This window comes from Oryzias melastigma, linkage group LG17 (assembly GCF_002922805.2).
Source record: "Oryzias melastigma strain HK-1 linkage group LG17, ASM292280v2, whole genome shotgun sequence".
Taxonomy (NCBI): domain Eukaryota; kingdom Metazoa; phylum Chordata; class Actinopteri; order Beloniformes; family Adrianichthyidae; genus Oryzias; species Oryzias melastigma.
Genome location: NC_050528.1, coordinates 22,556,689 through 22,574,234, shown reverse-complemented (window position 1 = coordinate 22,574,234; position 17,546 = coordinate 22,556,689). Strand labels below are relative to the sequence as shown.

Here is a 17,546-nt window from a genome sequence, read left to right as displayed (position 1 = left end):
TGGATCTATTTTGGAAGCATTCCCAAACTGACAATTACCAGAACATAGTTTCTGCAGTTCATTAGAAATTTGCCTCTCAGTTGTGGGCGGGACCATTGGTGCAGGGGAAGGCCAGCCCCACTTCCCATCACAAATACAACTGCATCGGCAGAATCTTTCAGATTTCATACCACCGCACGATTTTTTTTTTTTTTTTAATTGTTTCAGTGGTCATGAATGTAGACGGCGGCAGTCCGGCATTCAGAATGGCTCGCTTTTTACATACCCCGCCTTGGTGGTACTTTATATTGATGGCCACCGTCCGGAGACATTTACACACCGTCCAGTCATCTGATGCCAGCCGGTGATCCGGCTGTGGCCACCCCTCCTGTCACTGCCACCACACCACCACTGACAATATTTAGAGTAGGGGTGTCAAACATACGGCTCGCCAGATGGTTTAATCCCGCCCAGTCATGAAGACAAAAACATATAGGATGTTGGAAAATAAAAAAAAACAAGTTTCTAGCCCTTTCCTGTGGCGAGTTATGGTTCTTTAAAGAAATGACTCCAATGTGCAATTCCACCACTAGGGGGAGCAAAGGAAAAGTAAGACTGCATGACAAGAGATCAAGAAATAAACATAACAATATTTTGTTTAGCACAAAGTTGTAGCCTTTAAATTTGAAGGATACCTATGAAACATTATTAGGGCCTGGTGCTGTGGTAGAGTGGTCGATTCATGATCGAATTGTAGGTTCGATTCCCACTTGGGCAAGACACTAAACCCCACATTGCCTCTGATGGTTACAGGTTAGCGCTAGTGTTCGGCAGCAGAGACGCCATCAATGTGTGAATGTGTGTGTGAATAGGACTGTGAAGAGCTGTGGGCTATACAAGTACATTTATTATATTTCCAATTTATAATATATATATTTAAAAATCTTGGATTTTTAATGTGCTTTTCTGAATAAGGCGATCTTAAGGTATCTCAATGCCAAATTCAGTGCTTATACCACAAAATCTACTACTATTTTAATAACTGGCTACACTATCTAGCTTACACACCTCCTACCTAACATTACTGGTGCAACAAAAATAGTGAGCAATATCGGAGCTATCCAGCCATGCAGTCTTGAACCAGATGTCAGCTCAGACAAGGGAAACAAAGACCTTCATGGATCTGGATGCATCAGAATGGGGCAGAGCAGGGAGCAAACTACAAGCTTTTTCTAACGTTTTTTCGTCTGTTCTTGAAACGCTGCAATTTAAAAGGAAAATGCCACAAAAACACGATTTTCATCAAAGTGAGTCATTGAAAATGGAAGAAGTTGCTTACATTTTGGTCCTCTTTACTGACTTAGATTACCCCTATTGTCTCTCTTTTGTTCATTTACTGCAGCTTTATCAAATAAGGGTTTAGCACTGAAACCGGAGACCCGAGGGTTAAAAAAAAAAAAAAAAAAAAAAGAAGTGGAGGTTGATAGTAAGTGCTGCTGCTTTTAATTTGTTGAGAAGAGAGACATATCTGCCCACAGAAACCCAAGGCGATATGGGTTGACAGTGGTGGAATGAACTCATCTAGATTGTGTGTGTGTACGGGGGGGTGCTGGCTCTCCCATTTACTTGTGTCACATGACGGAGTTCCGAAAAACACAAAGTACTGCTTTGTCACTGTCCGAGCTTCCTGCAGAGCATGTGCCCTGTTGCATCCACGCCAGGAAGAAGGAGGATTGGTGGTTGGAGTGGGCTGGTATGTGATGGAGCGTGTGATGTGGTGCAGGGGGGGTGCAGAGTGATGGAGTGCAGGGTGGAGGGAGCAGGGGTAGGGGAGGGGGGGTGTGATGAGTGTGCGCCCACAGCGTAAGTGACACCTCTCCTCCTCAGACAGATTGTCTCCCTCTACCTGTAATAATGGAGACCCCGTTAGAGCACAATTTCCTTCCATCTCCCGCCCCTCTGCATACCCACTCTGTCATCATCTCTCTGCCTCCTGCGCTCCGGAACAATTCCTCTTGTTTGTTTGAGTTATGCGCCGGAATGTGAGCGTTTGGATGCCTTTTGCATCATTTTTAATTAATCTGCAGCTCACCGTAAAAACTCCAGATTTTCTGCGAAACAGCTTACAGTGGGCCCTCGCAGATCTAAGGGAAGAAGATATCAATATTCCATCTGCTGTTTGGAGTCTTATGAGTGATTTCTCCTGACAGCAGAAAAGCAGTAAAGCCAGAAAGCCCCATTTGTCATGTCTTACATGCTGATTTGTTCCAGTCACACTCATATATTCCATCTGCATACATGTTTTAAGGGCACACACGTGTGATAAAAGATCTGACGAAACACCAGAATAAAGGATGGGGAAAAAAACTCAGATATTTTCCAACCCAGACATGCTGCTTTTCCTAAAATTTAATCAACAGCAGGTTTGGGTCAGCGTGAGGCAGATCTATGTGATTACTGGTGCGTGCCTCTGTCCTCGCTAACAATCATCTCCAGATCAGAGACTATCTCTTCCCCTCAGAGCTCGTGAGCCGGCAGGAGAGCGGCGGCTCGCAATCACACAAACAAAACCAGCTTCACAACTTCGCCGCAACAAACAATCACCGCGGCCCGAGCGCCTCTCCCAAATGAAACCGGCTGCACCTGCGTAGATGCAAGAGCACAAAGGAATTTGTAATGTTCCTCGTCGGCAGGTACGAGTCTCCATGGTGATAGAGGGGTCTCCATGGTGACAAAAATGCTAGCCCAAACAAGGGAATGATAGTGCTTTTGCTTTCATCAAAATCGACTGTAATATGCATCAACAAGAGTGTTGAATGTGCGGCAAACAGTTTGAAGAGATTCTAAAAGTAAACACCAGCTGAAAAAAAAACAGCTCCTCAGAACAAATTTATTAGGGTTTTTTTGCAAAAATGTAGACTGACACACTTCAGTATTTTTTGATGACTCAGCATTTCCCCCCCCCCAAAAAAAACATGTTTAAACAAGGTAAAGTGACCCACGAGAAATTTTAAGAACGTAGACAACCCGGTTAATCCATAAGTCGAAAGCGTTCATACTGGTATTTTTCCTATGGGTATGCTGCGGGTCACAGGTTGTAGGAAACTCTTAAGCGACATATAAGGGGGAAGTCTTGCATGTTCTTATTGGCTGGACACACCTGAACCAGGTAATTGTTTGAGTCTCTACTCATGACTGATTACCTGGTCCAGGTGTGTCCAGCCAATAAGAACTTCCCAGAGCAGGGTATATTGGGAAACATGTAGGACGGTGGCTCTCGAGGACCAGGGTTCCCTACCCCTGGGCTAGAGTATGGACAATGCACGATAGTATCAATCGTATGTGTGTGTTACTTACATTATCCTAACAAACACTTCACGATACACTGACCACACGCACAATAATCCTTTATTTCATTTTCATGAAATCCCATAGGGTGATTATGAGCCACAAGGGAACGGCAAGACACACCTGTACTCCCTTTAAGATGTGGTCACACCTGTCTACGATCCTCTGAGGGCCCAGACAACCAAACCCCGTAGACGGGTGCCTGTGACTAAGGCTCCAACATGTAACGTAGAGGCTGTAAACTCTGCTGCTGTTTTACTTTTTTTTTCTTTTTTTTGTGGTCCTAGTCAAGAAACTTCAAGAAACGTCAAAGCGACATCCAAACATCCGTCAAAACCTCAGCGTTGCAGTTCTAAAGAACCCTTTCAACTGAGCGTCGGGAATCTCATTGGCGATGCTGTCGCATCAACACCTCATGAATGCATTTTCCCACTTCACAGAAATCCCACCATCTGAGCATCCGTCCACCAACAACAGCCTTCAAAGTGTCACTTAAGATACCCAGACGTTTGCAGCATGGACGGCAACCAAGATGTTTTGCTTCCAAATGATTCTGGGACGATTTGGATGTAACCATTCTCCAGCTCTGATCTGCCCAAATTTTTCATGATGTGCCATCTCACAGCTTTTGATATGTAATCTAGCAGTAATCTGCAGAAAATTTAGTGTGAGAATTGGTTCAGATGAAAGCACAAGCAGACTATTGGATCTGAATCTTTTTGGAAAACAAAAAATTAGCATAATTTCTTGCTACTAAAAAGTGTCCCCATGTGCTAATCTCCTATTATGTAAATGTTTGAATTTTAAATAAAGCCACCTGCTATTATAAACTGAACTTTTCTCTTCTTTTCTGTTCAGGGGGTGGACTACGAGAGCCGCAGCTCCTACTCCTTCTCCGTGGAGGTGCTGAACCCAATCGTGGACCCTCGCTTCCTGCGCAGGGGCCCGTTTAAGGACCGTGCGTCCATCCAGGTGGCGGTGCTGGACGCCGACGAGCCACCAAGGTTCTCCCACACCCGATATCACATGGATGTATCTGAGAATTGCCCGCCGGCCTGCACGGTGGGTCGAGTCAGTGCCGAAGACCCTGACACTGGACTGACCAATAACATCAGGTACAGAAAGAAAGCTTTGCTCTCAATAGATCTTGCTGTTGTTTTAAAGACAGAAGAAAAACTGTCACTTCCTTCAAAACAGACAACTAACATATTTATAATTGCATTTACCGTATTTTTCAGATTATAAGTCTCACTTTTGGGAGAAAATCATGTAACAAAATACAGGGACCAAGAACAGACATTTCCTTTTGAAAGGCAAATCTTATTAATATAATAGAGAACAATAATGGAATGAATACATGCACGCTTCACTACTCGAACACACTAATGCCTATCTAGCTTCATGAAACATGGAATAAGATAACCATAGCATAAAAACATGCTGACAAGTCAACTAAACTCTTTATATCACTTTAAACCAACAAATCTGCTGAATTAATTGTTTTTGTCTGTGACGCTTTGGAACAATTCTGCCCAGTGTAAGACTATGCGGCTACACGTTCTCTCTCCCAACTCTAGATATATGGACGTATGATTTGGGCCCCCTCTTTAAGATGTCTTGGGCGTTCTTCTTGTTTTTGACGTGCTAGCTCTTCGTTTTTTGACGTGCTGACTGTTTTCATGAAATCAGGGGTTCCCAACCCTCAGGATGCGGTACCAGACGCGGTAACGAACGCTGTACTGGATTAGGGTACCGGTTGCAGGTTAGGGTTGGGATAGGGTACCGGGAACAAAAAAACCCACTTTCAGTGCCTTCTTCCATTAATATGAACCAAGCAAAAGTCGGACCAACCTGTGCCAAGAAATCCGACTTACACTCTAAAAATACATTTCCTTTCCTTTCCTTTCATTTTCTTTCATTTTAGTCTAATAAAGTTTAACTAAGAAGTAATTGATTTGTCTGTAACAAACCCAAGAAAAGGTTGTCCCAATTAAAGGCAGGACTGCTTTGAGTAATGTGTGTGGAATAGAGATAGCTCATATATTCATGAAGATATTTAGATAATTGCTTGCACTTCAAAAGACCTCCTATCTCCTGTGATAATCTCACTATATTAATTCTTTGGCCATTTGAATGCCGACTTCCTTATCGCTCCTTCACACACTTGGCCTGTCGGCGTCTTCCGCTCCGCAAAGCCACTGCCAATTGTAGTCGCTCTTTGCGGCTTCCCTCGCTCCTCTGTTCACTCGTCTCTTTGACTTCTCTCACGTTTCTCTCCTTAAGGTTTTCCATTGATTCCCAGTCCGACCCGGAGGCTCTGTTTCGCATCACTCCAGATACCGGCCTCATCACCACAGCTACGGAGCTTGACCGGGAGCGCGAGCACTGGCACAATATCACAGTCGTCGCCACGGAACGAGGTCAGAAGGTCCCTCTTTGATCACCACTTAACGGCGCAGGCTCATTACAGCTTACTCGCTGTGCTATTTCCACCTATTAAAGTCATTTTTTTTATTTTGTGACACCAACATTTTCCACCTGCACCCACTCCAAGTAAGAGACTTAAGAGGATGTTTATATACAGCGTCTGAAAGGTCACGATTCAGTCTGTGTTCTGTAGATCAATGAGCTGTTTAGTTCTCCAGTCATGAAGGACGTGATGCTTTGTTGGCAATCACAGGATCTTTTTGGGGTATCTGTAAAGCCACAGAAAAATGTGTTGGCTGAAATACAGAATCCAAACATTCAAACCAGTGGCAGAGCTAGAACTTTTAAATAGGGGGAGGGGCCAATTTACTGTTGTTCCTCCATATCTCTGGCCCTGGTCCACACTGCAAAAACAGAGAAATAGGTCTAAAGTTCTCACCCTATTGGCAGATTTTCTTTGAGCGAAAAAAGGAAGAAAAAATCTGCTAATGGGTTAAGAAAATGTTTTTACTGAGAATTTTTGTTTTAAGAAAAAAAAATCTTGTCACTAAAACATGTTTTTTTAAGCTCAAATTAATTTTGCTATTGAAAAACTGTCTTTATAAGATTGTTTTTTTTGCCCAACAAAAACAAGATGGTTCTTGTTGAAACAAAACTTCTTTTACTTTCTTAAGATTCTGTTTTGCCAGTGGCATCTATTCTTCCATCTGTCTATCTATACTTAAAAAAAATATTTAAAGTAAAAAATTTTTTTTTTTTCAAAATTAAATTACTTTTTTTGGTTACTAAGTGGTGTGCACCAGATAGTAACTGAAAAAAAATCTAAAAAATTACGTTTTTTTTTCTGGGTACTTCTAGTAACTACTAACTAGTGCACACCAGAAAATAATTAATGCGTACCAGTTACTATAAGGTCAGCACCAGTTAGTACAAGAGCTTTTTTTAAACTTCAATTTTTAGAAAAAAAAAAAAGTTTTTTTATATTTTACTTTTTTATTTTTTTACTTCAATGTAAAAAAAATATATATAATTGTTTTTAAACACAGTCACTGTTTTTAAAGTAAATGTTTTAATTGTGTATTTAGTAAATCAATTTATCAAACTGTTTTTAAAGAATCGTATTGTTCATTTAAAATGAATCACAAATTCACATTCAATCCCTTAAACTGATAGTTTTGAGATGAATCCTTAAGTACAGGAGAGGAATCTAAAGTGGAGCTTCTGCTGCTGGCTGAACGCTACAGCTGCAGTTGGTATAGTTTAGGGCTATGGTTATCTTTTTCTTTAGTTTTCAACCCCAAATACTGTTAAATAATTAAACAAGCACAAAAATGACATTAAAACATTGCTTCAGCTTATTTGCAGAAATGTGACGTAATGGTTGATTAGACGGAGCTGCAAACTGCAGTGGATAAGTAGAAACCTAAATATAGACAGAGGTTTGTCCCAAAGGGGCCTTTATGAAGGAGAGACCAAACTTGGTGCTAATGATTGTAATATCAGCATTACACATAAATCTATATTTTTTTACCCACTGCATTATCTTGGAGGAGGGGTCTGCAACCTTTAACCCTTAAAGAGCCATTCTACTGATACCACAAAAAAAACCCACAAAGTCTAATTGTTACTATTTTAACAAACATAAATGAGCTAGTTTTTGGCATAAATGAAGCACAAAATGCTGCATTTCCTTTCTGAATATTAAATAGTTCATAACCTTTGACAGTTTTGTGTGACTTCCTTTCAAAATAAAAGACAGTTTGCCACATAGGATCACATCACTGCAGAAATGTGACAGGAGGTAGTGTAATGTTAGTACTGATTACAAATTTTACTGTTGCTGCTATAAATTTGTAAACACAACTAATTAAATTATGGTAGTAAGTGACCCTAAACATACTAGTATACTATAGCACATATTTAAAATCCTTTCATATTTCTTAAGAAATTGATGATGCACCTTGGAACAGATTGTTTTGAGGTACAAGACATTCAAAAATCAGTCAAAATGTTTAAGTACGACTTTGGTAAATTATAAAGCTAAACTGCTCAAAGGTTGGTTGGAACCCCGTAATGCATGGATGTATTTCCAGCTTTGTAAAAAAGGCTAAATTTTAGTAATTTTGAACCCGAAGTGGTTTGTTGCATATTTGTGACGACAGGTATTGAGGGATAAAGTCACTCGGCGCTTTGCAGTGTGATTCCTGCTGTACTTCAATGGTTTGTGAATGAGTCGAATAAAGTTTGACTCATCTGACACATAAGGCTATTAGTCCAAAAATATGCACTAATTTTAAAATCTTTTTTTTATTTTTTTGTATAATCTGAGAGCCACAATAGATGCAAACCGCTGGCTTAGGGACATCAAAAAATGGGCCTAAAATACATTGACTGGCTTAGTAAGACTCAGATTTAAACAATATAAATTGTAACTGTGAAGCAGTTTTATTATTATTATTGTTTGCCATAAAACTCATTATTCCATTTATTTCTTTAAAAAAAGTTTTGCTTTGTTTGTTGTGTTTAGTTGCTTTCAGTCTGGAAAGGACATCCGTGCACGCTCACCCCCTCAGGCAGCGAGGATCTACCAGTCGGCCTGACATGATTTTAAACCGCGAGAAAGAAGCTGGGAGCGTGTTGGGAGAAACCCCCAGCTGCTTGTGTAGAACAATCAAAAGCCACAAAGAGAGCCAACAATTGCAGTTTAAACAATGACCTCTGTGCTTTGACGGAACACATCTCGTCCCTTAACTGAAAAAAAAGTTGATTCTCATGAAAGAAGTGTAGGCCTTTTAAATCTCTTTTCCAACTATTCAGAGCCTTTGGGACCAGTGAATCTGACCTTCATCGTAGGGGTTCATGAAACAGTCATATGAGTCATCTCATTACTCCCTTCATTCTGAAAGACTCCAACTATCTTTCTACTGATACCAGCTGCAGACTCAGAAACATTCATACAGCACAAGCAATTTAAGTTTTTAATAAATGAAAAAATATGGTGTTGAATCTGGGCTTCAGTGGTTTTAGCAAAATGCAGAAATCTAGAGCACCCTAGCAATTAAAAAATAAAACAAGGGTTTTTGGCAGGCCTGGCACCAGACGGTGGGCCCCCATCCATATATCGAATGTGTTGGTTTCACATCCTCTCCTGCTAGCTTACAGCCCCTCTCAGCCCTAAATAACATTAGCACTACAGCAAATATAGCTAGAAATATTGGAGCTATCCAGCTATACAGTTTTGAGCCAGCTCAGACGAGGAAAACAAAGACGTTCATGGATCTATTTGTCTGCTAGTGGACGAATCAGAAAGGACCAGAGAGCTTTTGACTTGCTAATTGTAGCAATAAATGTCCTCCATCATCAGACAAATGGCGAAAGAACATGTTCAAAATACCAAAAATAAAATTTTTATTGGAGTGGGTCTTTAAATACATGTGTTTTTAAAATACTAAAAGTCGGGCAACAGCTTATCTCCTCTATAGCTGGATCTGGTTTCTGGAAGTCCTTGACTAGTGCATAAAAAAGCTTGTTGTGTTTGCACATCTGATCTTTAGTTCAAATCTAGCCCGGACTTGTGTTGAAAACCGTGTTGTTGGGACTGAGGCGACGGCCCGGCGAGCGGCTGCCTTGAATAATGAGCTCCGTCTAATAAACAGACTGTCGGAGGCCGTGTTGACACAAACACAGCGGGAGTCCTGCCACGGCTGAGGGCAGGCCCGCTCGCCCAGTGGCGAGACAGCAAGAGCTCATTTTCTGCTCCTGTAGTGACGGGGACCAGTGGCTGCCATCCATGACACAGCGTTACCGCTCGCCGTTCGGCATCGTGACGTAGCGGCATATGTTAATGCGGGCTCCTCACTTTAAGCGCAGCCCCCCCTGTGTGCCGGGGTTGTCTCCCTGGATTTGGGAAGTGCGCCGCAGAGCCGGGATTGTGTCATCGCAGGCTGAAACGTACGACGGGGAGGGGATGTTCTGGAGGCTCAGACTATGACTTCATGGGATTCGAGCGCGGATTTAAGAACTTTCTTGTTGGAGTGCGTGCATGGCCGAGTGAATGTGGTGAGGGGGAGCCTACGCCAATCCATTTGAGCTGCAGCAGTGCTCACAGAGCTGCTCTCTACACCCTGATTTTCTCTCATTCACAGTCTCACACATCTGCTCTTTTGACACCGTGAGATGTTTCGGCTGAGAGGAAAACACTCTGAAATGGAGAAACGTGACGACTTTAGCAGCATCAGTTCTACTCCAGCTGGGTTCTTGTGCGCTGTGACACCAGCCAAATGGAAACCAAATGTAGGACGGCCACTTTGGCCAAGTTTGTGCTGGTTAATGTGACCCAAGAGTTGTTGGACTGAAATGCTCGATTGTTGGACAATTCAATGAAATTGATGTGACAGTGTGTGAAAAAAGGGTTCTATTTTTATCATTTTTTTTCTTTTCCAGATAATCCCAGCCAGGTGTCCAGAGTTCTGGTTGCAATAGAGACGTTGGACCTGAATGACAACGCACCTGAGCTGGACCGCCAGTACACCACGGCCTTGTGTGACTCCTCCTCCATTGGACAGGTCAGTCTTGGTACAAATGTGTTTGCAGGCGTTTGGACTTTTGTGTCAACATCAATTATTAATTACATTTTTGGAATTCCTCCTGATTTATCACAATGTAGGTACATTTTATGTATATTTTGAACAAAACAGGCCTGAAAAGAAACATTTTCCTTCCTTTTTATTGTCACTTTATTACGTGTTAACTGAGATATTCCAGAAGTGTAATGTGTGAACACAAAAACACATAAAAAGTAACAGACTTTTATGTCTGCAGTATTACTCTAAAAAAACTTCAATGCACTCATATATAGTCATAAGAAACAAACAAACTTTGTGTTTTTGCACTTTTAACTAACTTTAAGATGAATAATGGCCTGGGTGAATGCTCGATTCTGATTGGCTGCTGGGTGTGCATCCGCATCTTAAAGGAGGTTCTGGTCACTTAGCTCAAATGTTTAATATCACTGTGCGGCCTTCTTCAAAGCAAACGTTTGCGTCATCATCTGGACAAAAACAAGCGGTAAAAGGTGAACTTTCTCTCTGAGATGATGCTGTATTTACTCCATCGTGGCCATCAGCTCATAGATCACTTTCATTTGATGCTGCAGATGAGTTCTGCTCCGTCTCGGCTGGTTCAGCGGCTTGATGTCATGTTACCGTGACAACGGGCCGCTCCACAAATCAATTGCTTTGAGTGAAAAAGCAATTGAAACCTAGAAAATAACAAGAATGAAGTACTCAAAATGGATTTGATATTTATTTCTTGTGTAAGTGACCATGGTTTAAGTGAAAACAAGTGTTCTTTGTCAGAGTTTAAGGCACAGCGTGGAAGACTCGACAAGTGGAAGACGTAGGTGTGGTTATTTCTTTCGGTTGTTCACCTTTCGCCAAAGCAAATCAGCTTTCTCTGACTCACACAGGTGCTTTGGCAGAGACTTTTCGCCCTTCCAAACACAACCCTGAATTTTGTCCAGGCTGGGGACCGACACAGGGAAACCCACTTGTGTGAATTAGTGACAGCTGACCAAGAAAAGACGAGCAATTTAACGATAGAAATGTATGATATTTTTAAAATGAAATCATATTTTCAAAAGTATTTTTGTGTTTTTACAATCCAACAATAAAGGAACAATAAATTTCCTTTAATTAAATGTTACAAGAACATATTAATAAACACTAAAAACAATATTCTCATCAGAGAGGGAATTTAAATCAGCACCTCTTCTAATATTTTATACTAAACTCTTATCTTAAGTTGAGTCTGCAACAATTAAAAAAGATTATGGTTCAAATGTTTAATTTAACAGCAAACACATGTTTGAAAAAACAGCAAATTACACAACAAAACTATAATTTTGAATTTGCACTGATTTTTTTTAAACTAGATTTTTTAAAAGATTCTAAATTTTTCCTTTTATCTCCATAGTTGTAAGAATGAAACTTTTAATACACTTGGAATAGTCTTATTTGAGAAGACCCACTCCACTGAAAGGGGTGTTTTTGGTGATTTTAACATGTTCTTGTGGCATTTTTCTCATGATGGAGGACATAAATAATTACATTTACGAGTATTTCTTAATTCATATTGTGATAGATTACTAGGAACGATTTTAAAATAGATAAAATTATAGTTGGAGAGTGACTTTAGGCAACATTCGTTAACCAAAAGTGAAAGTATGTGGTAGAATTTACGTGTTTTATTATTTTTTATCTGTAAAATATGAGTAATAAATTAACAAGTGTATAGTTGAAGCAGGTAACTATCAAGCATAGACCAAATCACATGAAAAGCACTTTTTCTCTATTTTTTCTGGTTTGTTTTAATTAAAAAACACAACCATCGATACAGAAAAGTGCTCAACAAAGGCTAAGCAGAGGCCGTCCCTCACCAAAAAACACCTAAAAACCGCTGGTGCTGAAAAAGAGCCCTAAAATATCTCCTCTGTTCTCTTAAAACCTGAAACACAAAACTATTTATCTGCTATATTTTTTTTTCTGCAGGAAACTTTAAATTAGTCGAGCTTCACCTCATTAATTCTGTGCTCACAATCAAACATGGTAATGGCGTCGTGACCACGGGGTTCTTCATCAAATTAGATAAGACGGGTAGATATAGAAGGAGGAATGCATAAACAATGCAGGGGAACATTTAACATGTCGCTGGATGCAGCTTTGCCTTTAAAAGGAATCAGGAGAAGCAGATTTTTAGATTGTTGTTTAAATCTGATGACAACAGAATGAAAACTGATCAATTTTTTAAATATCTGTGCTTACAATAGTCAAATGGAGTAAAAAAACACTATATTCTACTTTAAAGTGTTTTTTTTTATAAATATAAATAGGTTTTGTTACAGAACCTTTAAAAATGTATGTTTACTTTTCACATTAAAACAAAATGTTTTTTCTTTCAAAACAATTCAAAATGGGGAGGAAATCAAATTTCCTTCATTTTGTTTTCTTTCATTTTTCTCGTATAAAAACTTGTACAAAAGATCTTTTGTTTTTATTGTTTTGTGGAAATGAAAGAACATTTTTATAAAATGAAAAAAAAAAAGATGATTACAAACAGGTTTTTTTTACCTCTGCAAATTTTCCAAGTAGAAACAACAAAAAAGAAACCTTAAGTATTCATTGTAAGAGTCTAAAACATGAAAATATGTATTTATATTTATTTCAGATATATATTTCCTTGAAAAATTGCTTACATAAATGTATAGGTTTCCTCTTTCTTTGGGAGCGGCGTCATGGATGTCGGCGCCGCTCAGGTCTGCGTTCAGCTTCTTCCCACCTCGTCAGCCCTGCTGAGGTTTGCAATTTGTCAAGAAAATGTTAAAGGAGCTGAAGTTCCGTCTACACAGTGGTGGCAGCAGCTCTAATTCTGGCCATGTGTCGACAGTTTGTGTCTCTTTATTGATCTGCTGCATTTAGGTGGAACTCCACGTAGAAGTGAGACTGGAACACTGGTTAAGGCAGAAAGAAGGACTTGAATCCTGGGTAGAAGTGAGAAGAAAGCACAAGTCTTGTGCAGTCAGCTCGAAAGATACAAACAAGAGTAGAAAAAAAAGTTTGTGTGTGAAAACATTCTGTACTTTTTCTATAGAAGGACTAATAATACCTAATAAATATGTCATTTGTCTCTAGGGAACAATAAAACAGTAAGAATGGCAATATTAAAGATGGATGGATTGATGAAAAACGTAATGAGTGGGAGGAGTAAACAAGGATCAGAGTTGATTCCCACCGAACACGTTTAGACCGACCATAAAAACCATCAGTCAGAGCCGCCTTGTCCAGGAGCAGCCGCCCACATCGCACAACAAACAATCTGCTGCGGTTTGCTTTTTTCCTGCAAACCCAGAAGGGTCAACCCTCCTGTGATTGAACTGACCAAAAGGAAGCAGGAAAATGTTTTTGATCTCAGCATATCAAGTCAATATTGTAAGAAGTCGTACAAAACTTCACGCCTGAAAGATGAAAACGAGGAAAGGAGCCAATTATAGTTCTTTAAACCATAATTGAATTTTGTACATAGCCTAAATAAAGTACAATAAGTTACTTACCATATGTTTTTTAAATATATGTCACTTCTTTTTTTTTTGCATGGTTTGGTGGGACTTAAAATGATTATTTTTTAAATGACTTACAACAACCACTAGAGGGCACTGTAGGTGTGTGCATCAGTATTTGCTTCTGATAGCAGCAGAAGAAGAAACACTGCTCATTTAAAATTATTCCAAAGCATCACAGATGATGAAGAATTCAATGGATTTAGTGATTTAAAATGATAAATTTTTGTTCTTTATGCTATCTGAATAATTGTTCATATGTTTTTCCTTTCAAAATGAAATGTTTCTTGTGCTCATATTTTGTTACCTAAATTTCCCCCAAAACTGTGACTTATATATAATTTTTTTTTATTATTTATTATGATTTATTTTCTTTTTTTATTTGCTGCTGTGACATGTAGTCCAAAAATAATGTGCTAACTGGTCTGTGTGATAGACTAACCCAGGGTCGTCTGTGAGAACCGTTGCAGCCGACTGTCACGCAGGTGCGTGGCGTTCCCCCGGCGCACTCACACCATCGATCACTCGTGCTGGAGAGTGGATCTTCTTCACCGGCTTCATGAGCGGAGCAGGCTCTGGCCCCAGACTAAATCTGACATGACTTCTCCTGGTTTGCGCACTAAACTAGTAGAAAAAATAAGCAAAATAAGAGAAAAAAAAAAGAAATTATGAACGTGTTTTATTAGATAAAGTGAATAGGAATAGAAATAAATTTAAAAAACATGGGGCAAAAATTAACTGAAGGAATTGTATTTGTTATTCCACGTTTTCCCCTTCTGCTTTTTTTCTTTCACAATGTTCCCTGAGTTACAGCATAAATCATTACTTCCGCTAAAAAAAACTTTTATTCTGAAATACAATATATAAATAGTTGACAAAAAGCCAATTGTTGTTATCTTATGCTGCCGTTTGTGCTCTTAAAAAAGCATAAAACCTTAATACTGGCACATTAAAATCAGTAAATAGATTTGGCCACTAAAAAGGGAAATTGGTCCATCTCCAATTCATTTGTTTAGCAATCATTTTAGGTTATTACAAACACAAGGAGGCTTTCTCCTGATGATCCTGGCTCCTTAAACCACACAAACTTTATTAAAGTAAACAAAAAAAAAAGAAAATGTATATCTAAAAGCTTCAGAACACACGCCTGTGTGACTAGCTTGGATCAGGAAGTTGGGATTAAATCATTTTTTGTCATGCAATATTTTTAAGAATTCAATAATTCTTGAATCAGATTTTGATTAATCCTAACATTCTGGTCTTTGCGAAACAGTCTAGCTTTGATTAGGACATGTAAACAAACACGCACAATTAAGGTTATGAACACGGTAAACAAAAAGTACGTCCGCATTTTACATTGTGATTGTGAGTGCATTAAAATATGTAAATATATGCAAACACAAATGAGTTTGAGGTATTGAATCAGACCCAGCTCTGATAGGAATGTTTAGTTGTGTTTGCAAGGTTATAATACCACAATCATTTTCCAACAAAGGTGCCTCCAGCTCACTGCAGTAATGACCCAGCTCGTGTGCAGCACACAGCAGCACTTTGATTTGCTGAGGACACAATAGGCTGGTGAATACAAACTGATTACTTGATTAGTCTTGGGAAATCTTTGGATTTTGTTGGAGTGAGAGGAAAAAAATGTCCACAAAAGTTTAGGTAGGCATGAGGATTTTGATTTCAGAACCATGCACAGAGTTCTACAAAGCAGCTACTGAACATTCAAAGCAAAAATGAGGCTGCAAGTACTATTTTCTGCTGAAAGCGTTTTGAAATTCTGCTCACTCTTTGTCTTATCTAGTTTTTTTTTTTTTCTTGGAAAGTCCCGCGATAAAGACATTAAAGCTAGCAAGCTTTATTTCCACCATTATAAATGCATGTCAAGAACAGAGTCATTCTAAAGTGCTTTACAGGGACACAGAAAGAATTAGCATTTAGGAAAAGAAAAAAAATCTAAAAGAGTTCAATCAAAGTGGGGAAAACAAGCGGGTAGCAGCAACAAAAGCACCAGGAAGAACAACAATCGTTTAAGTTTGAATTTAAATGTGGATCAAGGTTTGAGCTTATAGGAAAGCTGCTTTTATCTGTGGCCAGCGCAGCAGCTGTAATACGCTTCACCCCGTTCGGTTCTGACCCGAGGTTCTACCAGCTGACTACAGATAATATAACCCTGCTGGGTCTGTGTACAACACAGAGATCAGACGTTTAGACTGTGAGTGATGCATAAACTGCTGTAAAGTCACACTTTGAACCAGCGTGTGGATCAGCTGGGCTCAGTTCTCCTGGTTCTGGTTAGAACTCTGGCAGCAGAGAAAACAATCTTTTGAAGACCAAACAAAAGATATTATTGCTATTCCAGACGAAATGACAGTATAGCTTGCAGCGGAGGGAGATACAAATCTGCTTTTCTAAATGGTATCTGGACATAAAACCTCAGAGTCCCACTATTTGTTGGAGAGGATTAAAAAGTTTGTTTGCTTATGGACGTTTAGCTCATTTCCTTTCATATACAACACAACTCACCTCTCTCGTCGAGTCGATGCAGATGGTCTTTAATATTCAAGTCTCATTAATCTGTATCAGTGGTGGAGCTAGAACATTTTCAATGGGGGAAAACAAAATAAATGGATCAAAAATGTCACATTTTAGGAATTCATTTAAAATATTGCTTTTTTTTGCAATGCTTAAAGGGTTATCCTTTCAGAGTATCCATATGATCATATATTACCAAATTATTTCATGAAATATTGTGATATTGTGACCTCTTTTACCACCCGTAACCAAGACGACTCAACCTTTGAGGCTCCGCCTTTCGCTCTTTGAGGGTACCTCCCATTTCCTGATTTTATCCTAGAGCCGGTCTGAGCAGTGTGTCTGCGATTCCACAAAAACTAACATCGGAATTTAGGCAAAGATGGATGTGCGTATTGTCCGTATAAAATGAAACTGATCACCGCGAGCTGGTTAAAAGCTCAAAAAGGTTGATCTGAATTGAAAAAACCATGGAAACTCTGTTAGCTGCTGCCCATTTTGTTCCTGTACAGCTGTGACGTATCTTATAACAAGTCTAAAGAGGAAATAAGTTGGAATTATTTGAAAGAAAAGATAGAAGTGTTTTATTTTTGAAGCTTATTCCCAAATTCAAACGTCAAACATTTAGTGTTGAGTATTAAAAAGCCAAAATCGAACTTTTTCTAGAATTGTACGATTAATTATTTAAAATAGAACTCAAGACTTTAAAGAAAACCTTAAAAGGTTTATAAAAAGTAAATCTTAGTGATCCAGATGTCCTTAATTAAAGGATACAAAACTGAATCACTGAATCTGCGTCTTAAAGGTTTTATAAAACTTTCGCCGTTCATGATTTCTTTCTCTATTTTCAAACTTTTTATGGTACAAAAGTTACTGAACTGCGTTTGCAGTCTCAGTTACCATCACATCATAGTGAGGAAGTGGAGCCATATGAACCCTAAAAGGGATTTCAGCTTCTCAGAAGCAACATTTCAACTCAGAAAAAGGGAAACAAGCTCCACAAAATTAATCCTTTCTTCACACACTTCTGGATTCTATTCAGTGGTGACTGGTGTGCACTTAAATGGAGTTGTTTTTGGTTCCCTGGCTGTGTGTTCCTTAGAGCAAAAGTATTTGCAATCAGTAATTCCTCTACTGGAAC

The 17,546-nt window shown here is 39.2% G+C and overlaps 1 protein-coding gene across 3 annotated transcripts in view; it reads left to right on the top strand.

Annotated features, from left to right (window-relative positions):
• The window catches only part of LOC112147333, a 253,750-nt gene that overhangs the window by 208,526 nt on the left and 27,678 nt on the right, over window positions 1–17,546 (top strand). For all 3 annotated transcript variants that reach the window (XM_024273646.2, XM_036216472.1, XM_024273645.2), the window contains 3 exons: window positions 4,186–4,442; window positions 5,611–5,747; window positions 10,198–10,319. In XM_024273646.2, the coding sequence (XP_024129414.1) occupies window positions 4,186–4,442; window positions 5,611–5,747; window positions 10,198–10,319 (516 nt within the window). The remainder of the gene's footprint in view (window positions 1–4,185; window positions 4,443–5,610; window positions 5,748–10,197; window positions 10,320–17,546) is intronic.